The sequence below is a fragment of the Melanerpes formicivorus genome, unplaced genomic scaffold (assembly GCF_026170545.1).
Source record: "Melanerpes formicivorus ecotype bairdi unplaced genomic scaffold, bMelFor1.0.p_v2 SCAF_80, whole genome shotgun sequence".
Taxonomy (NCBI): Eukaryota; Metazoa; Chordata; class Aves; order Piciformes; family Picidae; genus Melanerpes; species Melanerpes formicivorus.
Genome location: NW_027142432.1, coordinates 1013322 through 1031300, shown reverse-complemented (window position 1 = coordinate 1031300; position 17979 = coordinate 1013322). Strand labels below are relative to the sequence as shown.

The following is a 17979-nucleotide window of genomic DNA, read 5'->3' as shown; positions in this document are numbered from 1 at the left end:
TCCTCTACTCTAAAATCCCAATGGCTGACTTCAGGTTTCACCTGATGTCTTCTTCCAGAGACTCCAAGTGAGACCACACTCCCTCTCTGCACTGCAGAGGGCATTATGCACCAATGGTCCTGTTTGGATAGGCCCAAGTGCTCCTGCACAGCTCTCTCTTGTTTGATCTGTTCAAAGCCTTGTTGTTGCTCACTGCCCCACTCAGAATGATTCTTCTTGCAGGTCACTCGATAGGGAAGGCTCTCCTGAGTGAAGCAAGCAGAGAGATCAGAAAAGAGAAAGAGTTGTTTAGGTACAGCCTGGTTCATGGCAGATATTTCTCCAATGAATTTGTTTAGAATCATCTTTAGTTTTCCTTTTTGACACCCAAGAGTGATTTATTTATAGTTTTCTACTTTTCTGCTCAAAATCTGTAACTGAATTTTAAAGGCATAGCCTAAAACCACCACAGCAGGTCCAGCTCAGTCTGATTTGTTACCAGTAGCACAGGGAGATAGAGTTCCTGTTGTGTGTGAAAAGAACCTATTGGAGACAACTCTCCATGTTCCCTGGCTGCAGTGTAGAGGATATTTTGCACCACTGGTGCCATTCAGATAGGCCCAAGGGCCACTGCACAGCTCCCTCCTCTTTGATCTGCTCAAAGCCTTGTTGCTCACTGCCCCACTCACAATGATTCTGCTTTCAGGTCACTCGATAGAGAGGGCTCACAAGCTGACTGCAGCCTGGGACATGCACTCTGCAGAGCCCCACAAGGCCTAGGACAGACTGTGTCTCCTTCTTGTTGGATGGTGGAGACATGGTTGCTATCCCGTTGATCATGTCCATAGGTACATGACAGCATCCAGCCTGCCATTTTCTTGCCAAGAACTGAATTTCCTGTGCAGGTTTCATAGTTTCATAGTTTCATTCAGGGTTGGAAGGGACCACAAGGATCATCTAGTTCCAACCCCCCTGCCATGGGCAGGGACACCCCACACTAGATCAGGCTGGACAGAGCCTCATCCAGCCTGCTCTTAAACACCTCCAGGGACGGGGCCTCGACCACCTCCCTGGACAACCCATTCCAGGGTCTCACCACTCTCATGGTGAAGAACCTCCTCCTCACATCTAGCCTGAATCTCCCCACCTCCAGCTTCATTCCATTCCCCCTAATCCTGTCACTACCTGAGATCCTGAGAAGTCCTTCCCCAGCCTTCCTGTAGGCCCCCTTCAGATACTGGAAGGCCACAATTAGGTCACCTCAGAGCCTTCTCTTCTGCAGACTGAACAGCCCCAACTCCTTCAGTCTGTCCTCATAGGAGAGGTGCTCCAGCCCTCTGATCATCCTTGTGGCCCTTCTCTGGACACGTTCCAGCACCTCCACATCCCTCTTGTAATAGGGGCTCCAGAACTGGACACAGTACTCCAGGTGGGGTCTCACCAGGGCTGAGTAGAGGGGGAGGATCACCTTCCTCGACCTGCTAGCCACACTTCTCCTGATGCAGCCCAGGATCTGATTGGCTTTGCGGGGCTCATAGAAGGCCACCAGGTTGGTCAGGCAGGATTTGCCCTTGGCAAAGCCATGCTGACTGTTCCCAATCACCTCTTCACTATTCTTTTGAGCGAGTAGTGACTCCAGGAGGATCTGCTCCATGATCTTTCCAGGCACAGAGGTGAGACTGACTGGCCTGGAGTTCCCTGGTTCCTCCTTCTTACCCTTTTTGAAGATGGGGGCAATGTTTCCCCTTTTCCAGTCTGTGGGGACTTCACCAGATTGCCATGACTTTTGAAATAGAATAGAGAGGGGTTTAGCAACCTCATCTGCCAGTTCTCTCAGCACCCGTGGGTGTATCCCGTTGGGTCCCATGGACTTGAACACTTTCAGGTTCTTCAGATGATCACGAACCTGATCTGCACTTACAATGGGCAGTTCTTCCTCCCCGTCCCTGGCTTTGACTTCCATAACATCAGGAGTGTGGCTAGAGGCCCTTGCAGTGAAGACTGAGGTAAAGAAGTTATTAAGTACCTCAGCCTTTTCCTCATCACTTGTGATGAGGTTCTTTGACTTTGCTTTTCTTTATGGCAAATTCAGCCTTCAGAAGTACCTGAATATTTTTTTTTCTCCCTTCTCCAACACTACTTCTGCCCTGTGGCCCCACACAACAATGTCATAGATGCACTGTAGATGTTCAGGGGCATCAGCCTTCCCAGTGCAGTCTGGATTAGTTCATGACAAATGGCAGAGCTCTGCTTCTACCCCTGGGGCAGTCGATTCCAGGTGTATTGCACACTCCTCCAGGTGACAGCAAACTGTGGCCTGCACTCTGCTGCCAACAGAATTGAGAAGGCAGCATTGGCAATGTCGATCCCCTTCCCAGTCCCATCTGTACCCAGCACAGCACAAAGTGGGTATCCTGATCCCAGGGCAGCTGTGGCCTGATCCTGGTACCAATGGGATCCCATTGCCATCTCCCAGCACAGTCTGAGTCGCATCCCAGTACAAAGTGCATTTCCTGAAACCCTGATTCCATCCCAGCACAGACCAGGACCCATTGTTGCAAACTGATCCCCCAATGCCATCCCAGTTCAGACTGGGGCCCCCTCCAGGTACAATATGAACCTCTCTGAGCTCTCCCAGTACAGACTGGGTCTGCTGTGGTAAAGGCACATTATGACCAGATATTGGAACTTGTTCCAGCACATGGACAAGTTCCCCCTCCTTTCATGAGGGGTCCAAAAAGGCCCAGGTGGCACAGACCCCTGCACACACCCATGGCATGGGATGCTGGTGTCAATATCAAGCATGGCATAATTCCAGCTTCATGCCTCCCATAAGCTGCAGCCGGTTGTTTATGAGAGTGCCCATTGGCCACATCCAGCCTCCAGAAACCTATCAGTATTACCCCAGCTTGTAAATATGTTGCCCTCTTTCACTTTGTTCTCTCTCCTTGCTGGAGACTGAGCTTCACTGACATTCAGTTCAAAGCACCTGCATCTAGCAGCACATTTCTATTTCCAGCCTCTGACACATTGTAATACCTCTGTATAGAGTTAAGCAGCTGCCAGCATCTTGTCGAGTCACCACCTGGTGGACAAGCAGTGGAATTGCAGCCTGAGTTATATTAATAGAAATTAATTCTGCTAATATTCTGAGTCCAAATTATCAATACTGAACCACTTTCTGGGATGTATTTCACAATCATGCACTAGAATATGGATATAAAATAGTGATTAATTGGTTAGTGATAATTTTAATAATAAATTAAAATATTATTTATATAATTCATATTTCATATTCATAAATTAATAACCTCTTCACCACACCAAGAAATTTAATCTCTTGTCCTGGACCTTGACATTTGGAAGGTGGAATGCCTAACCCACTCTTGGTGGGCTCATAGGAAGGGAAGTGTCTCCCTCTCTCCCTGTGCAGTCCCCTGCAGTGGGGGAGTCTTACTGGGGTCTGAATTGAAAATACCACACCACACAATACAGACTGGGCCCCTCCCATCCTCTCTACTCAGTCCCCTGCTCTAACACAGTGGAGCTGAACCCCTCCTGCACCTCACCCCTTACAGCTCATCCCCTCCCAAACCCACTCCTGACCCTGACTCTGCCCCCATTGCTCATCTTGGCCCCAGCCTTTACCCTTGGAATTGGTCCTTTGACCTTAACCCCAAGCCTCAACCTAGCCCAAACACAACCCCTGCCCCTCAGAGCTGGCCCTCACCTGAGCCCTGCCCAGCACTCTCAGCAGGACATCTGAAGGAAGGAGACTCATCGACTCCTCACTAACTGCTAGAAACTTTCCCACTTGTTGGAGTAGCTTTCAGCCATCAATAAAGGAACCATTGAGCTTGGCAGAGCGAAGGGAGATAAAGGCAGCAGACCACAGTCCTAGACATCAGAGAGAGAGATAAGGCTGAGTCTGGAAAACAGGATGGGATCTCACCCACCTGGGCCTCAGTACCAAGATGAGGACAATCCTGTGGGATTGGCAGAGGACTAACAGGAAAAATAGATGACGACACAGTGACTACAATGTTGACACAAGGACAGAAGATGGCAGCAGAGAGCAAGGAATGGAAGGATTTTAGCTATTCACATAAGTTTTTATCATTCTAATGCATGTGTATTACTAATCCTATATGAGGAACATGGGTAACCTTGTCTAGCACTGTTATGAATTATTAATATTTATGCAGACAAATACATTAATACAAATATATTAATTCTTTATTAGTATAAAATAATTAAACCAATTTATTAATATCAAGTCTCAGCAATGTGTATAAATACCTGAGGGGTGGGTGTCAAGTGGAGTGAGCCAATCTCTTTTCAGTGGTGTACAATAATGAGGCAAGAAACAACAGGTTCAAGCTTGAACATAGAAGATTTCACCTCAACATGAGGAGCAACTTCTCTGCAGTGCAGGTGACAGAGCACTAGAACAGGCTGCCCAGAGAGGCTGTGGAGTTTCCTTCTCTGCAGACTTTCAAAACCCACCTGGGTACACTCCCGTGTGGACTACCCTAAGTGATCCTGCTTTGGCAGGGGGGTCAGACCTGATGATCTCTTGAGGTCCCTTCCAACCTCTAATGTGATACTGTGATATTGCCCACACAAGTACAGCTCTTTGGTTGTGGTTCATGTGTTTCACAACATACACATTCAATACAACTTTAACAGTTTAAGCAGGCCAGAATCTTTTAAACATGGATTCAGCTTAGGAAAGAGCTAATGCCTCAAGGGCAGTGCACCTGCAAGGGGAATCTATGGCTTCTACAGAGGCAGCTGGCACAGAGCTGTACAAAGAGACTTGATAGGAATCAGCCTTTGTGCTCAGGGCACTGCTGCCTGGGACCTTTTTGGACATTGCAGCTCTAACCCAAAGCACACAGTGCCCTTTGCCTTCAAGGGACTCTGTGGCTGGCACAAATCTACACAAACAGGCTGTATAGCAATCAGCCTTTGTGCTCAGGGCACTGCCACCTGGACACTTTTGGACACTGCAATTACGATCCAAAGCACAGAGTGCAGTCTGCACAAGTGAAATAAAGCAAGCAACATGGTGTTCAGAAAATGAGCTGTGCAGAGTGTGTGTGTGGAGGGGAGAAGCAGTCTCCCCCTGGAGTGGAATTTCTCTGTGAGCAGAGAGACAGCTGCTCTCAGTTCAGGCTGCATCAGCTTGTTGGGGCTCTGAGTGAGCAGCTTGTGGCTCTGAGTGAGCAGCTTGTGGCTCATGGGCTCGCAGGGCAGCTTGCCAGCCGGGCAAGCAGTTGACAGTTCTCCAGTGCTCAGTGTGGGACAAGCGGTTCTCATTTGTCTCACTTCGTCTCCAGCAGCTTGCACCATCACGTCAGGTGTCACAGGTGGAGCAAAGCAGCTTTCTGGCTGCAGACTTGGGCAGCAGGCATGCAGAGGCTGCTTTCCAATCCAGCACCATTCACCAGCTGCAGCTACAGCATGTTCTGGTTTCACGTGGACAAAATAGGTTTTGGGGAACCCCAGGGCTCCTTGGTACAGCAAGGGAGAGTTGTTTGCCATCTTAGCTTGGATTAATAAGGTGCTGGAGACAATAATGGCCAATGGCAGAAGAGAAAGAAAGAGAGGAACAAGATAGGTCAACCTGCAGAATAGAGTTTGCCCAACCCATGGGAAGCTGCACAGGGAGTCCATAAGCAGGGCAGATGGCCAGGCACAGCTGCAAACTGGGCACTTTCTTTCCCTCAACCACAGGACCTGCCTAGACAAGCCTGAACCTGTCCAGCTTTGCAGACTTACCAGTACCTTGTCCTTGTCTAGTTTTGTGCTGAACACCCCAGCTCCACGGGGAGGGGGTGCAAGGGGGTTTGTGTTTGGGCATGTTCAGACTTGTGCCTCCAGGACAAGCACGTGTAAGCTTTGGAGAAATCCATTCCGTGTCCATGCAGGTTATTAAAGGATTCTGTTGAATGGCTACATGAGTTATGTTGATTCCCTCACTTGACCTTCAAGACTCTCCCAAGACCCCTCAAGGACACCTCCCTGAACTGAGCACATGGCTCCAGCCCTGGTCCTGGGAAGAAATGCCTCCAAAAGTGGCCTTTTGGGAAAGAAAGGTCAAAGAAAAAGCAGCAAGAGACAATACTTTATTAGGGTTGGGGTTTCCATTCTGATTAGGCATTATCCTTGGGATGAGGTTTTTCTTTTACCTCCAGCAAGCCCAAAGTGTTGGGGGGAAAGCAGCCAAATCCCAGCCCAGCTGCTGTGGTGGCAGCAGCTGTGCTGACTCAGCACTGTCATTACTCTCCTCAGCACTGGCTGGTGCTGAGAAGGGCAGGGGCACTTTTGCTCCTGAGGAAAGAAGGTGTAAAAGAGGAGATTTCTGTTCAATCTGCTGGAAAAGGCCCCCCAGGGGGCTCATGTTTGGCCTGGCAGTGCTGGGGTCAGTGTATTGCTGTGTCCCCTGGGGCACACTGGTCACCTGCATAGGGGTGAATATGCCAGGTGAGGGAGGAGCTGCGGATGAAGCCCTTGCTGCAGCCTGTGAAGGTAAAGCACTGGCACCGGTGTGGGTGCAACAGTGCCGGCTGAGGGTGGCCATCTGGGTGGAGCTCTTGGCTCAGGCAGCTCAGAGGTGCAGCTGCTTCTGGCTGTGGACGCAGCAGTGCCAGATGAGGTTGGAGCTGAGGGTGAAGCTCTTGGCATAGCCCCCACAGAGAGAGGGCTGGGCACTGGGCTGGGGACAGTGGGGCTTTACCAGCTCCAAGATGGGTGGGAAGCTTTACCCACCCTCAGGGCACTGATGTGGCTGCTTGGGTGGCACAGAAGGGCTGATATGAGTTTTTCCTCTTCCTCCTCTTCATATTCCTCCTCCTTCTCTTTATTCTTCTCCTATTCCATATCATCCTCCTCTTCTTCCACATCATCCCCTTTGTCCACCTCATAATTATTGCCCTCCTCCTCCTCCTAATCCTCATCCCTGCTGTCCTCATCCATGTCTTCATCAACCACTTCTACTGTTCCTCAAGGCTGAGTTTTGACTCCTCCAAATTATTCTTCAGGTGATTCTTCTCCAAGATCTTGTCCAGGTCCTTCTGGGAGGCCATGCTGCTGAGAGGAATGGTCACCCCTGTGCTCTTGGGCAATTCCTTGGGGACTAAGTGACTGAGAAGTAAGGACATTGTGTGTGACTTCCTGCAATGGAGGGATCAGAGCCCTAACTCCTATGCCAAGTCCCCTGGTGTAGTGCTGATGGGGCTGGCACCCCCAGGACAAAGCCATCCCAACTATCCCCCTCTGGCCATGCAACTGATACCTGACCACATGGGGCTCAGGGAGATGAACTCCTAAATTCCCATCACAACCAATGACGCTCAGTGCTCCACAAGTGTTGAAGTGGGGTTTGGGAGGAGGGTCTGGAGGGGGTTGGGAGGTGCTCAGGGGTCAGCTGGAGCCTGGGATCTTGCTGCTGTCCCAAAGTTGGCCTCTTTATCTTCTGGCCTGTTGCAAGGAGCAGATCTGCAAACTTTGCTCCTCCCCAGCACAAAGGAGCAGGGCTGATGGAGAGAAAAGAAGGATATGAGCCCAGGCAGAGAGAAGGAAAGGCTTCGGAGGAGAGGACTGACCTGCAAGGAATGGCTCAGCCCTGACCAGAGCTCTCCCAGCCTTGCACTTCCCTCCCTATGGCTTGGGGGTTTGTCACTTCCTGCCAGCTCAGTGCATTTGTGCTTGGGGGTTGGAACTAGATGATCCTTGTGGTCCCTTCCAATCCTGACTGATACTATGATACTATGATACTATGATGCTATGAACTCTGGAGGACAAAAAAACTTCAGGGTCTGTGCAAGTGGCAAAAGATCCCAGGATGATTCAGCATCCAAAGTTCTCCAGATGAGAGAAACACCTGATGGAAGTCAATGATCTCCACCTCTAAAATCAGTGACCCTAAAACCAGAGCCTTGGAGCTCTCCTGGATCACAGCAGCTGTGTCCAGCATCTCCCCCACTCAGACATCTCTCAGGCACAACCTGCACCAAGGGCCAGCACCAAGTCAGACTTCTCCAGGCTCAGTTCTCATCCTCTGAGAATGTTGAAGTTTTGTGAGTGTTTGCCCTGAGCTCCAGCAGAAGGAAACTGAACTCCAGGCAGCTTCTCTGCCAGCAACCTCTCCACCTCTCTGTGTCTTTGGACAGACACCTTTGCTGCCACCAGAGTGGGAGTCTCTACTTCCACTGGATCCTGCCATCTCTGTCCTGTGTTTGAGTCTTTTGTGATTCTCTCCAGCCATAGAAATAGATTTGAATTCAGGATCCCTTGCAGATAGTCAGGGTCAGCCTTGTCCTTATCCACTCTGTCATTCAGAGGCTCTTTGATTAGAACACATTCTGCTGAATCACCTTGTAAGCCCCAGGTGGGAACTGCATATTGCTTCATGAAGAAGGGCTGCTAGGATCCAAACTTTTCATCTGCTCCTCACTCTCAAGAACTCTTGACTGGCTGAGAAATCACAGACATGGCAGAACTTGTTGGCTTTGCCTCATCCTTGCGGACAGGCAAGCTGCTGAGAGACAGCTTGTGCTGAGCAGATGGTTCCAGAGGGCTTGGATCGCTGAGGGAACTTTCTCAGCCTTGGCTTTGCTCTGCTTCCAAACAGCAACAATTCTTCTGTGGCTGTGTGCAGGCAGTTCCCTAAGGAGAGCAGGGGGCAGCTGGTGCCATGGAGCTGTGAGCTCCAGCTGCAGAGAGCAGTGGAGAAGTCTGATGCAAGGAGCAGGGATGGAAGGCCCAGGTGGGCAGGGACAACAATGGGGAGGTTGGGGAGGGTGAGGAGCAAAGTTGTCCACTCAGTGTCAGCCCTCAAAGGACAGCTTCTCCTCCCAGTCCAGTCCCCCTGAGCAGACAGCCTGCATCATTCTGGCTTGGTGGATGCTGCTGTCACCTCTGCCCTCATCTGAGAAAGAATCAAATAGTTTGCCATCAAAATCTGAGCTTTGTGAGGTGCACTTGGAAATCTGGAAGTCAACAACGAAGAGCTCCTCAGGGCACTTGAGAATCATTCCATGAACCTCAGGTACTGAGAGAAGAGTGAAGAAACTGTGCAAGAAGCAAGAAGCAAAACACAAAGTACCTTGAAGCATTGATTGGCCCCACTGAGGCTTGTTACTGCCAAAGCCTCCCCAGGGACTCGTTAGAGCAGCTCAGGAGAGGCTGTGATTGCAGCAGACAAAGGCAAAGTGCAGGAGAGCAAACTCTGGCTCTGGTTTCTGCAGCACAAAGGCCAAGGCCTGAGCACAGCCCCTGGGCAGGCAGATCCTGTCCCACAGGCAGATCCTGTCCCTCATGTGTGGGTCAAGGCTCTTCAGGTGCATTGGGGGTGGGGGGTGGGTTTCATAACAGCATAGCATGGCCTAGGTTGGAAGGGACCTCAGAGCTCCTCTGCTCCAACCTCCCTGCCATAGGCAGGGATGCCTCTCCAATAGACTCAGCTGCTCAAGGCTTCATCCAGCCTGGCCTTCAACAAACTCAGGAGAGGGCATCCTACCTGGGCAGCCTATTCCAGAGTCCCACAACCCTCATACTGAAGAACTTTCTTCCTACGACCCAGTCTAAACCTCCTTTTCCTCACCTTCAAACCTTTCCCTCCTCTCCTGTCACCAGACACCCTCATGAAAAGTTCCTCTCCAGCCTTCCTTTAGGATCCCTGCAGGGTTTGTGATGCTGAGTGGAGGACAAGGGCCTGACAGTCCCCAGCCTTCCTGGGGCTGTGGAAAGAGGCAGTGAGGCCCTCCCAGTGCCTTAGGACAACATCTCCTCACAGGCCTTGGGGGCAGAGAATTGCCAGAGTCAAGAGGGCACATCCTTGGCTTCTCTTCATCACTCCCACCACTGCCATTGCCCTTTGCCAGCTCTACCACAGCTTTGTCCTGCACTGTCTCACAGCTGCTTCTCCAGCCCTGCAGGCTGCAGACACTCATCTCACTTCCCCACCTTGGCCTTTCCATGCCTTCACTGACACCTGCTCACACTCACACTCTGCTCCTTGGGACAGAAAGAGAAGGGCTGATCCCAGACTCCTTCTGGAGAACTCCTCAGGCCACAGCACTACCCTTTGAGAGAGGTTTCTTGCTGCTCATGTGCAGTCTCCATCTGCCAGGCTGCACCATCTGGCAGTGTTCCTCTCTCCTGCTCTTTCCTATCTCACCAGGAGCTCCCAAGGCTGCTGGCCTTGCAGTTTCTTGCATAGGCAGCACCAAGCCCTGTGGCTGCTGCTGTCCCATCAGGTACTCAGGCAGCAGAGACACAGCAACCAAACCATCAGCCCCTTCCTGCAGTCAGCCCAGGCCCTTTGGCAGAGGGCATCTCCCAGATCACTGTGCCCATCTGCCAGCCAGGAGCCCAGGGCTGCCCTATCAGCTCCTGCAGACACAACTGACCTCACAGTCCCTTTCCCAGCTGTGTTCCTGCTGTTGGCCAATCCTCTCAGGAGGCAGAAGTGGCCTCACCTCCCCCTTCCCAGTCCTTGGCTTCCTGTTGAATGGTGAGTTCCTGAGACACAACTGAGCACAGGATTGCACACTCAGCCCTCAGCCTCCTTGTGGCCAGAGCCTGAGCAGATCAAAGTTTCACCAGATCCATCTGGGAGATTTCCTACCAAGGGTTTGAGTGGAGAAGCTGCTGGCTCTGTCCTGCTGCATGTGTGGAGGAGACTCCTGCACATCCTCTTGTCCAATGATCCTGCTCAGGGCAGGGTTAAGCAGATGAGGTCCCTCAAGGGCTCTGCTCAGTTTGGCTTCATCTCCAGAGGAGCTGCAAAGGCCCTGGGTCAGATGGTGCAGGGAGTTCATGAAGGCATTCCACACTGCTGGCCCAAGGGCTTGCCCTGAGGGATGCCACTGGGAAGTGTCTGCCAGGAGGACTCTCCACTGGTGACATTTGGGCTTCCTCCACCCCCCAGCCATCACCTCATCCATTTCTGCACTCCAGCTCTCAGCAGTCTGGCTCTAAAGAGACTATGGGGGACCATGGCAAAGCCCTGGCTAAAGTCCAGGCACAAAACATCCCCTTCTTGCCCCTACCCATATGGCTTCAGCAATACCTCTCTTGTCCTGCAAGGGCCTGCAAATGGCTGCAGAGGAGTTTGAGCCTTCACCTTCCCAGGGACTGTGCTGAGGGTGACCAGCCTGCAATGTTCCCCACCCTCCTTTTTGGTGTTCTTGAAGAGGCCTTTTCCAAGGAGCCCAGAACCTCTGGGATGGCTCTGTGCACATCTCAGGGAACAATCCAGCAAGGGTGATGTGAGCAGACAGGAGCCTGCCCAAGCCATCTGAGATGAATCTCCCTGGGCCAGTAGGGTTTGTTCTGAAGTGACACACAACAATGTCTCAGCTCTGTCAGGTGTCCACAACTGAGCTGGCCTCATGGACCCCTAACGGAGTGTGGGATGTTCAGAGACAGAGTCTTTCCCCATCACTCACACAGGCCCTGCCCTGCAGCGGTCAGAGAGCCTCCCTGGCCTCCTTATGCCCCTGCCAGAGGCTGGGAGGCTCCTCAAACCTCCTGTGCTTTGGCACCCCCAGTAACAGCTGATGGTGTTTGCTCACTCAGGTTCACCTCAGCTCATCTGCTGACATCTCATCTGCACAATGCAAACAGGCACTGCTGACCTCCTGAGGCCATGTCCTCCTGTGGAGGGACAAAGAGTCTATCCAAGCTGAGGTGTGAGGCTGCTGCTGGAAACAGTGGTTGTGAAGACTAGTCTAGGATGACTGCCCTGGGACAGCTTCCCCAGGGTGTCCAGTGAACACAGACACAGTCCAGACCCTTCTCTGATGTTCCTTTGGGTCACTTGCAGGAGACCTGGCTGTGTGAGGACACTGCTGTGTGCCCCAGCCCTGCACACTCACACACTTTAGCTGTTCCCTGCTGTTTGCATCTGTTGGACAATTTCTTGGGCATGTTCTTGAAGGAAACTTTGGAAGAAGAGCTAAGGCTTCAGGCACTGCCCCAAGCAGATCACCTGTCTGTGTGGAACTGCTCTTGTGGAGGCCATCTGAGCCAAAGAAGTTCCCATGGCCTGTGTCTGCCTGTGGTCATGGGACTACCACACAGCAGGATGTTGCCCAAGCTGCCAGAGCACTCAGGCCTTGCCCCAACACAGGGGCTCAGCAGGAGAGTGTGGAAGTGGAAAGAGAACAGCCCTGGAAAAAACAAGTGCAGGCAGGACCCTATGAGAGCCGTCCTGGCTTTGGAGCACAGGGCAGGAACGGTGCTCTGGATTCCCCTGGGGTTCACAGGGCATGGAGCGGCGGAAGCAGCGACTCCTCTTCTCTCCCACAGCAGCAGGGTCACACAGGCATGCAGCTAAATGCTGCTCCTGCTCTGTGCAGCTCCTCAGTCTGCTGCTTCAGGCTGAGGCAGATGTTTGCACTGCTGGACTCGGCTATGTCCCTTCCCTGGCAACTGGGCAGATTTCACCCTCGGGGGTCCAGCCCTCTTGAAGGCACATTGGGCACTTGGTCTCTTTGTTGTCCTATGACCACCACACTTCTATCTTCAAAGACCTTGGAGAGTGCCCAGAGATCTCCCAAGATGTGCTTGGGAGGCCTCATGCACATGACCAGTAGAGAGAGGCTGAAGGCCATGGGCTCAATGGTGTGAAGAGTGAGGACAAGAGCAGAGTAGCCTGAGAGTGCTTGGGGAGTGGTTTGAGACATGGAGAAGCTTTTCTGCACAGGGACAAAGTGCAAGAGAAAGAAACAAAGCCACAAAGTGCAGCTGGGGAGGTCCAGACTGGGCATGAGGAGAAAGAAATGTCACTGCAAGACATCCCCCAGCAGGAGCCTGGAGCACTCCAAGGCTTGGAGTTTCAAGGAACAGCCAGGGAGGATGGAGAGAGAGCAGCAAAGGAAGGTGCCAGCAAGGTGGGGCAGCTGGCTGGGTGACTACAGCCTGCAGGGAAAGAGGCTCAGCTGATGCAGCAGCAGAGGACAGCCTGAGGGGCAGATGACAGAGGGCTGTGCAAGAGCTGAAAGGCTCCTGGCAGAGCCAAGCTCTTCCTGCCTTTGGTTCTGGCTGTGGTCTGTGCCACTGATGCCTCTGAGGAGACAACTCCTCCTGGCAGCCCTGGGGCCTCATTGCTTCCTTGTCCATCCTCAGGAGTCTGGGATGGATTGTGTCATAGTCCTGCCCTTGACATTGGTCCTCTCCACATCTCACTGCTCCAGAAATCACCCTGAGGCGTGAGTGAGGGACAGGATCTGCCTGTCCAGGAGCCAGGGCTCAGGGCTTGACCCTTTGCATTAAGGAAACACCTCCAGGTTTGCTCAGCATCAGAGACATCTTCCTCTGCTTGTCCTGACCTCTCAGCACTGCCTCCAGTTCTCTGCTCCAACCACAGCCTGCAGACACTTTCCCAGCAGTGTCCTCACTGGGACCCATCAACAAGAGAAGAAACTTCAGAGTTTGAAACTGACTTAAACTTCTGGAAAAGTTTCATCATCTTCCTCTCAGTCTCTGATGTTTACCTGGCACCAAAGCCACCAGAGGGTCATTAAAATGCCCTTGGGTTGGTCCTCTGCTGCTCAGCTGGGCTGAGCTCCGTGGCTGGAGGGAGCTGATGGAAAGTAGGCAGCAATGAAAAGTGTCAGCTGTGCCCAGGAGCAGCTCCTCTGCTCTGCACAGCAGGGCTGAGGGCACTGCCAGTGGATCTCAGGGAGAAGAAGGCAGAGAGAGCTTGGATGTGTCCAGGATCGTGACTGAGAGCTGACAGGAGGAGAAGTCACTGCAGGCACTGACACGGTGAGTCTGTGGGGGCAGGGCAGTGCAGGTGCAGCTCCTGGAGGCATCTCCTAAAGCTGGCACAGCCACAGCTGGTGGGGGCTGGAAGGAAGTCTTCCTGTGCAGAGGCTCTTTTCAGGCTTTTCTGAAGAGCTGTGGAGCCCTGGGGTGCAGGCAGGGGTGGTCAGGGCTGTCCTTCAGAGCAGGGTCACTGCAGCCCAGGGGCTGTGTGCTGGGGCAGGGACTGTGCTGCCTGCCAGGCTCAGCTCTCAGCCTGCCCAGGTTGCTCCACACAGTGCTGTGGGGAGAAGCTGTGAGTGGCAGGAGACAGCCCTGGCAGGGCAGGGCAGGGCAGGGCAGGGCAGGGCAGGGTCCTTCTGCTGTGGAGAGGGAGCTGTGTTGTACAGAGATGCTCACAGTCCTGGCTCCCCCCTGGGCATTTCTGAGGAGGCTTTGCAGAAGAGCATCAAGGCAGCATTTTGCTGGAAGGGAAGGAGTCTTGGCTTTGAATGTTGATCCCCTTGGTGTGCTGGGAGGGCAGTGTGAGACTAGAGTTTATTTCACTGTTGCTCATAAGACTCTGAGGTCTCATTAGCCCTTGTCTGAGCTGCTCCTGAGCTCTGCACACCCAGAGCTGCCCCGGGGCAGTGTCCTGCTGCTGGGAGGCTTCTGCAAGGCAGAGCTCAGCACACGGCAAGTGGAATGAGCTCTGTCAGCAGGACAGGGAGGTGAGCTGGGCACAGAGAAGCAGCTCCTGGCAGGGACAGCTGGCAGCAGCAGAGACTTGGGCAGCAGGGGGAGAGGGATCTGCTGTCAGAGATGCCCTGGCAAGGGGGATCAGGCACCTCTGTGCCATTCTCTGCGCTGCAGACACATTTCCCAATGCAACCTTTTGCTCTCTTCTTCTACCCAGCAGAGGCAGTGCCCTCAAAGCTATGGGCTCCACGTCAGGAGTCACAACCTTGGCAGCTGACATTCATCTGAAGGCTCCTGGAGTGTGCACACAAAAGGAGGACAAAAGCTGTTCAGTCCCATCCTGTGAGCTGCAGACAGCAGAGCTGGGTAAGGAGAAGGATTCACCCCCAGCCCCTCTGCCTTTCTCTCTTCCCTTTACTGTCTCTACAGCACTGCAGAGCTGGTCCCTGGTTCTCCATCTCTCCATGGGACTCTCATTCCCTGGCATTGGGCTGTTGGTCACTTTCCCATAGGTTGGGTGTGGTGGGAAGGAGCTGATCCATTCCTCCTGCAGCTCAGGGACAGGAGTTACAATGAGTCTGAGAGAAGTGTGCCCTAACTTGTCACTGCCTTTCCCTCCTTGCACAGGTCTTCAGAGGCAGCAGATGCCCAACAGCAGCTCCATCACCCACTTCCTCCTACTTCTGCCATTCTCAGGCACAAGGCAGCTGCAGCTCCTGCACTTCTGCCTCTTCCTGGCCATCTACCTGGCTGCCCTGCTGGGCAATGGCCTCATCATCACCACCATAGCCTGGGACCACCACCTCCACACCCCCATGTACTTCTTCCTCCTCAACCTCGCCCTCCTTGACCTGGGTGCCATCTCTACCACTGTGCCAAAATCCATGGACAATTCCCTTTGGGACACCAGGGACATTTCCTACTCAGGATGTGCTGCACAAGCGTATTTCTTTCTATTATTGATTTCAGCAGAGTATTTTCTCCTCACCACCATGTCCTATGATCGCTTCATTGCCATTTGCAGACCCCTGCACTATGAGACCCTCCTGGGCAGCAGAGTTTGTCTCCACCTGGCAGCAGCTGCCTGGGGCTGTGGGTTCTTCCATGCTCTGCTGCACACAACCAATACATTTTCCCTGCCCCTCTGCCAGGGCAATGCTGTGGACCTGTTCTTTTGTGAAATCCCCCAGATCCTCAAGCTCTCCTGTTCCACATCCTACCTCAGGGAACTTTGGCTTCTTGTGGCCAGTGTTTGTTTATCATTTGGTTGTTTTGCGTTCATTGTGGTGTCCTATGTGCAGATCTTCAGGGCAGTGCTGAGGATGCCCTCTCAGCAGGGACGTCACAAAGCCTTTGCCACCTGCCTCCCTCACCTGGCTGTGGTCTCCCTGTTTATCACTACTGCCTCATTTGCATACCTGAAGCCCTCCTCCATCTCCTCCCCATCCCTGGACCTGGTGGTGTCAGTTCTGTACTCAGTGGTGCCTCCAGCAGTCAACCCTCTCATCTACAGCCTGAGGAACCAGGAGCTCAAGGCTGCCCTGAGCCAACTGATCACTGGATGCTTTCAGAAACAATAAACTCTTTGTCTTCTCCTGCAGAGCAGTTCTGATGTCAGTCAGTGCAGGCCCAGCCTGGCTGCTGGAGTTCTGGCTGCTGCTGGGGCTGTTCCCCTTGTGAGAATGTTGTTCCCACACAAATGTCTTTCTTCAAACCATTTCTGGTTCAGTGTTGTCCTGTCTGCTGTGACCCAGAGGCTGCAGACATGAGGAGCTGTGCTTCCCGTGCGTTCAACACAATAAAGGACCCTGCAGGGAGTTGTTTCTCTGAGCTCATTCCTCAGTTCTTCTGTGGAGCTGCAGGCCAATGCCTGCATGCAGAGGTGGAGGGGCAGAGTCCCAGTGCAGCAGCAGTGCCAGGCAGCCCCAGAGCTTGGGCTGCCCTCAGCTTGTCTTTCTTCCCTTCCACCCTCTCCAGTTGAGTCTCTGTGCTGGGGCAAGGCCTCAGTGCTCTGGCAGCTTGGGCACTGTGCTGCTGTGTGGCAGTGTTGGGACTGCAGGCAGGGACATGCTAGGGCTGCTTCTGAGAGAAAGCTGTGCTCCAGAGCAGGACTTCCATCAGAACAGGAGGTCTCCTCCTGCCTTCATACCCCAACCCCCTCCCATTACAGACTGCACCTACTCAGAGTCCATACTGGATACCCTCACCCCCTTCCAGTATAGACTCAATCGATACATAGTTTCTTTAACTGCTCCCAGTATAGATGTGGCCTCATCCCAGTCCAAACTGGATCATACTGTCCTCTAGCACTGCATCCTGGGTCCCATCCCAGCACAGAATGTATCCTATGGCTCCCCTCCCAGTACCATCTGCATCCATCCCCTTACAATCTGCACACCCTCATGCCCTCCAAATACAGCCTGGGCCCTGGCCCTGTCCAAACCGGATCCCTTTCATCCCTCCAGGTGCACTTTAGGCCTTGTCTCAATAAAAAGTGGATCCCCTTATCCCCTCCCAGTACAGCCTGGCCCCATTTCAGTACAAGCTGCATTCCCTAGGCCCATTCCACTACAGTCTGTTCTCCACATATTATAATCTGGATGTCCCCAGCAGTGTCACTGAGCCTGCTGTCACTGTAGGATGATCTGGAGACAGGCACCATGGTGACAATGACTGAGGCCTCAGGGGCACCAGTGCCCAGGCTGGCCCTGCACATGTACGTGCCAGAGTCAGCTGCCATGACGTGGGACACATACAGCCAGGAGCCCGAGACCTGGGGCTGGGGACAGCCATCAGTGTCACAGGGTGGGGGACAGGGCAGGGGTAGAAGCCACCATCAGGCAGTGCCATGGAGGGGATGACCAGCGTGGTGATGTCACCCTGCTCAGCGCAGTACTGTGGCACCAGGGTGGGTGTGAGTGGCACTGCTGTGTGCCCAAAAACCCCCAGAGCACCCAGGGGTGCTGGTACAATTTGGAACCATTTAACCCTTCCCAGTACAGACCTGGTCACATCTCAGTACAAACTGCATCTCCTCAACCCCTCCCAGCTCAGATGTGCTCTTATCCCAGGACAAACTACATCCCTTTGCCATCTCCCATACAGTTTCCTGTGCCACTACAAAGTGCATCCCTTGGACCCCTTCCCAGCCCCAGCTGCACCCAGCACAGCACAAAGTGGATATCCTGATCCCAGTGCAGCTGTGGCCTGATCCTGGTACCCCAGTACAAAGTGCATCTCCTGGAACCCTGATTCCATCCCAGCACAGACCAGGACCCATCCCTGCAAACTGATCCCCTGATGCCATCCCAGTTCAGACTAGGGCCCCCTCCAGCTAGAAACTGAACCTCTCTGAGCTCTCCCAGTACAGACTGGGCTCCCTCCCAGTACTAATAGGAGCCCTTGGTGCCTCCTAGTAAAGTCTTAGACACCTCCCAGTAAAAGCTGATCCCATGCCCTCTCCCAGTAGCAGTGGCCCTTGTCCCAGTATACGCTGAAATCCTGTCCCAGTACAGACTGGGCCCTTCCTGCCCAAACAGGATT

The 17979-nt window shown here is 53.0% G+C and overlaps 3 protein-coding genes across 3 annotated transcripts in view; 2 read left to right on the top strand and 1 right to left on the bottom strand.

Annotated features, from left to right (window-relative positions):
• Positions 1 to 17979, top strand: part of LOC137454324 (zinc finger protein ZFP2-like) — a 394553-nt gene that overhangs the window by 53213 nt on the left and 323361 nt on the right. The gene's annotated exons all lie outside the window — the stretch shown is intronic.
• Positions 1 to 17979, bottom strand: part of LOC137454423 (zinc finger protein 850-like) — a 349726-nt gene that overhangs the window by 62534 nt on the left and 269213 nt on the right. Inside the window, exon 5 of the mRNA XM_068164463.1 lies at positions 17425 to 17440. Coding sequence (XP_068020564.1) covers positions 17425 to 17440 — 16 coding nt within the window. The remainder of the gene's footprint in view (positions 1 to 17424; positions 17441 to 17979) is intronic.
• On the top strand, positions 15081 to 16016 carry LOC137454334 (olfactory receptor 14A16-like). Its single transcript, XM_068164384.1, has one exon. The coding sequence runs from the start codon at positions 15081 to 15083 to the stop codon at positions 16014 to 16016; it is 936 nt and encodes a 311-aa protein (XP_068020485.1).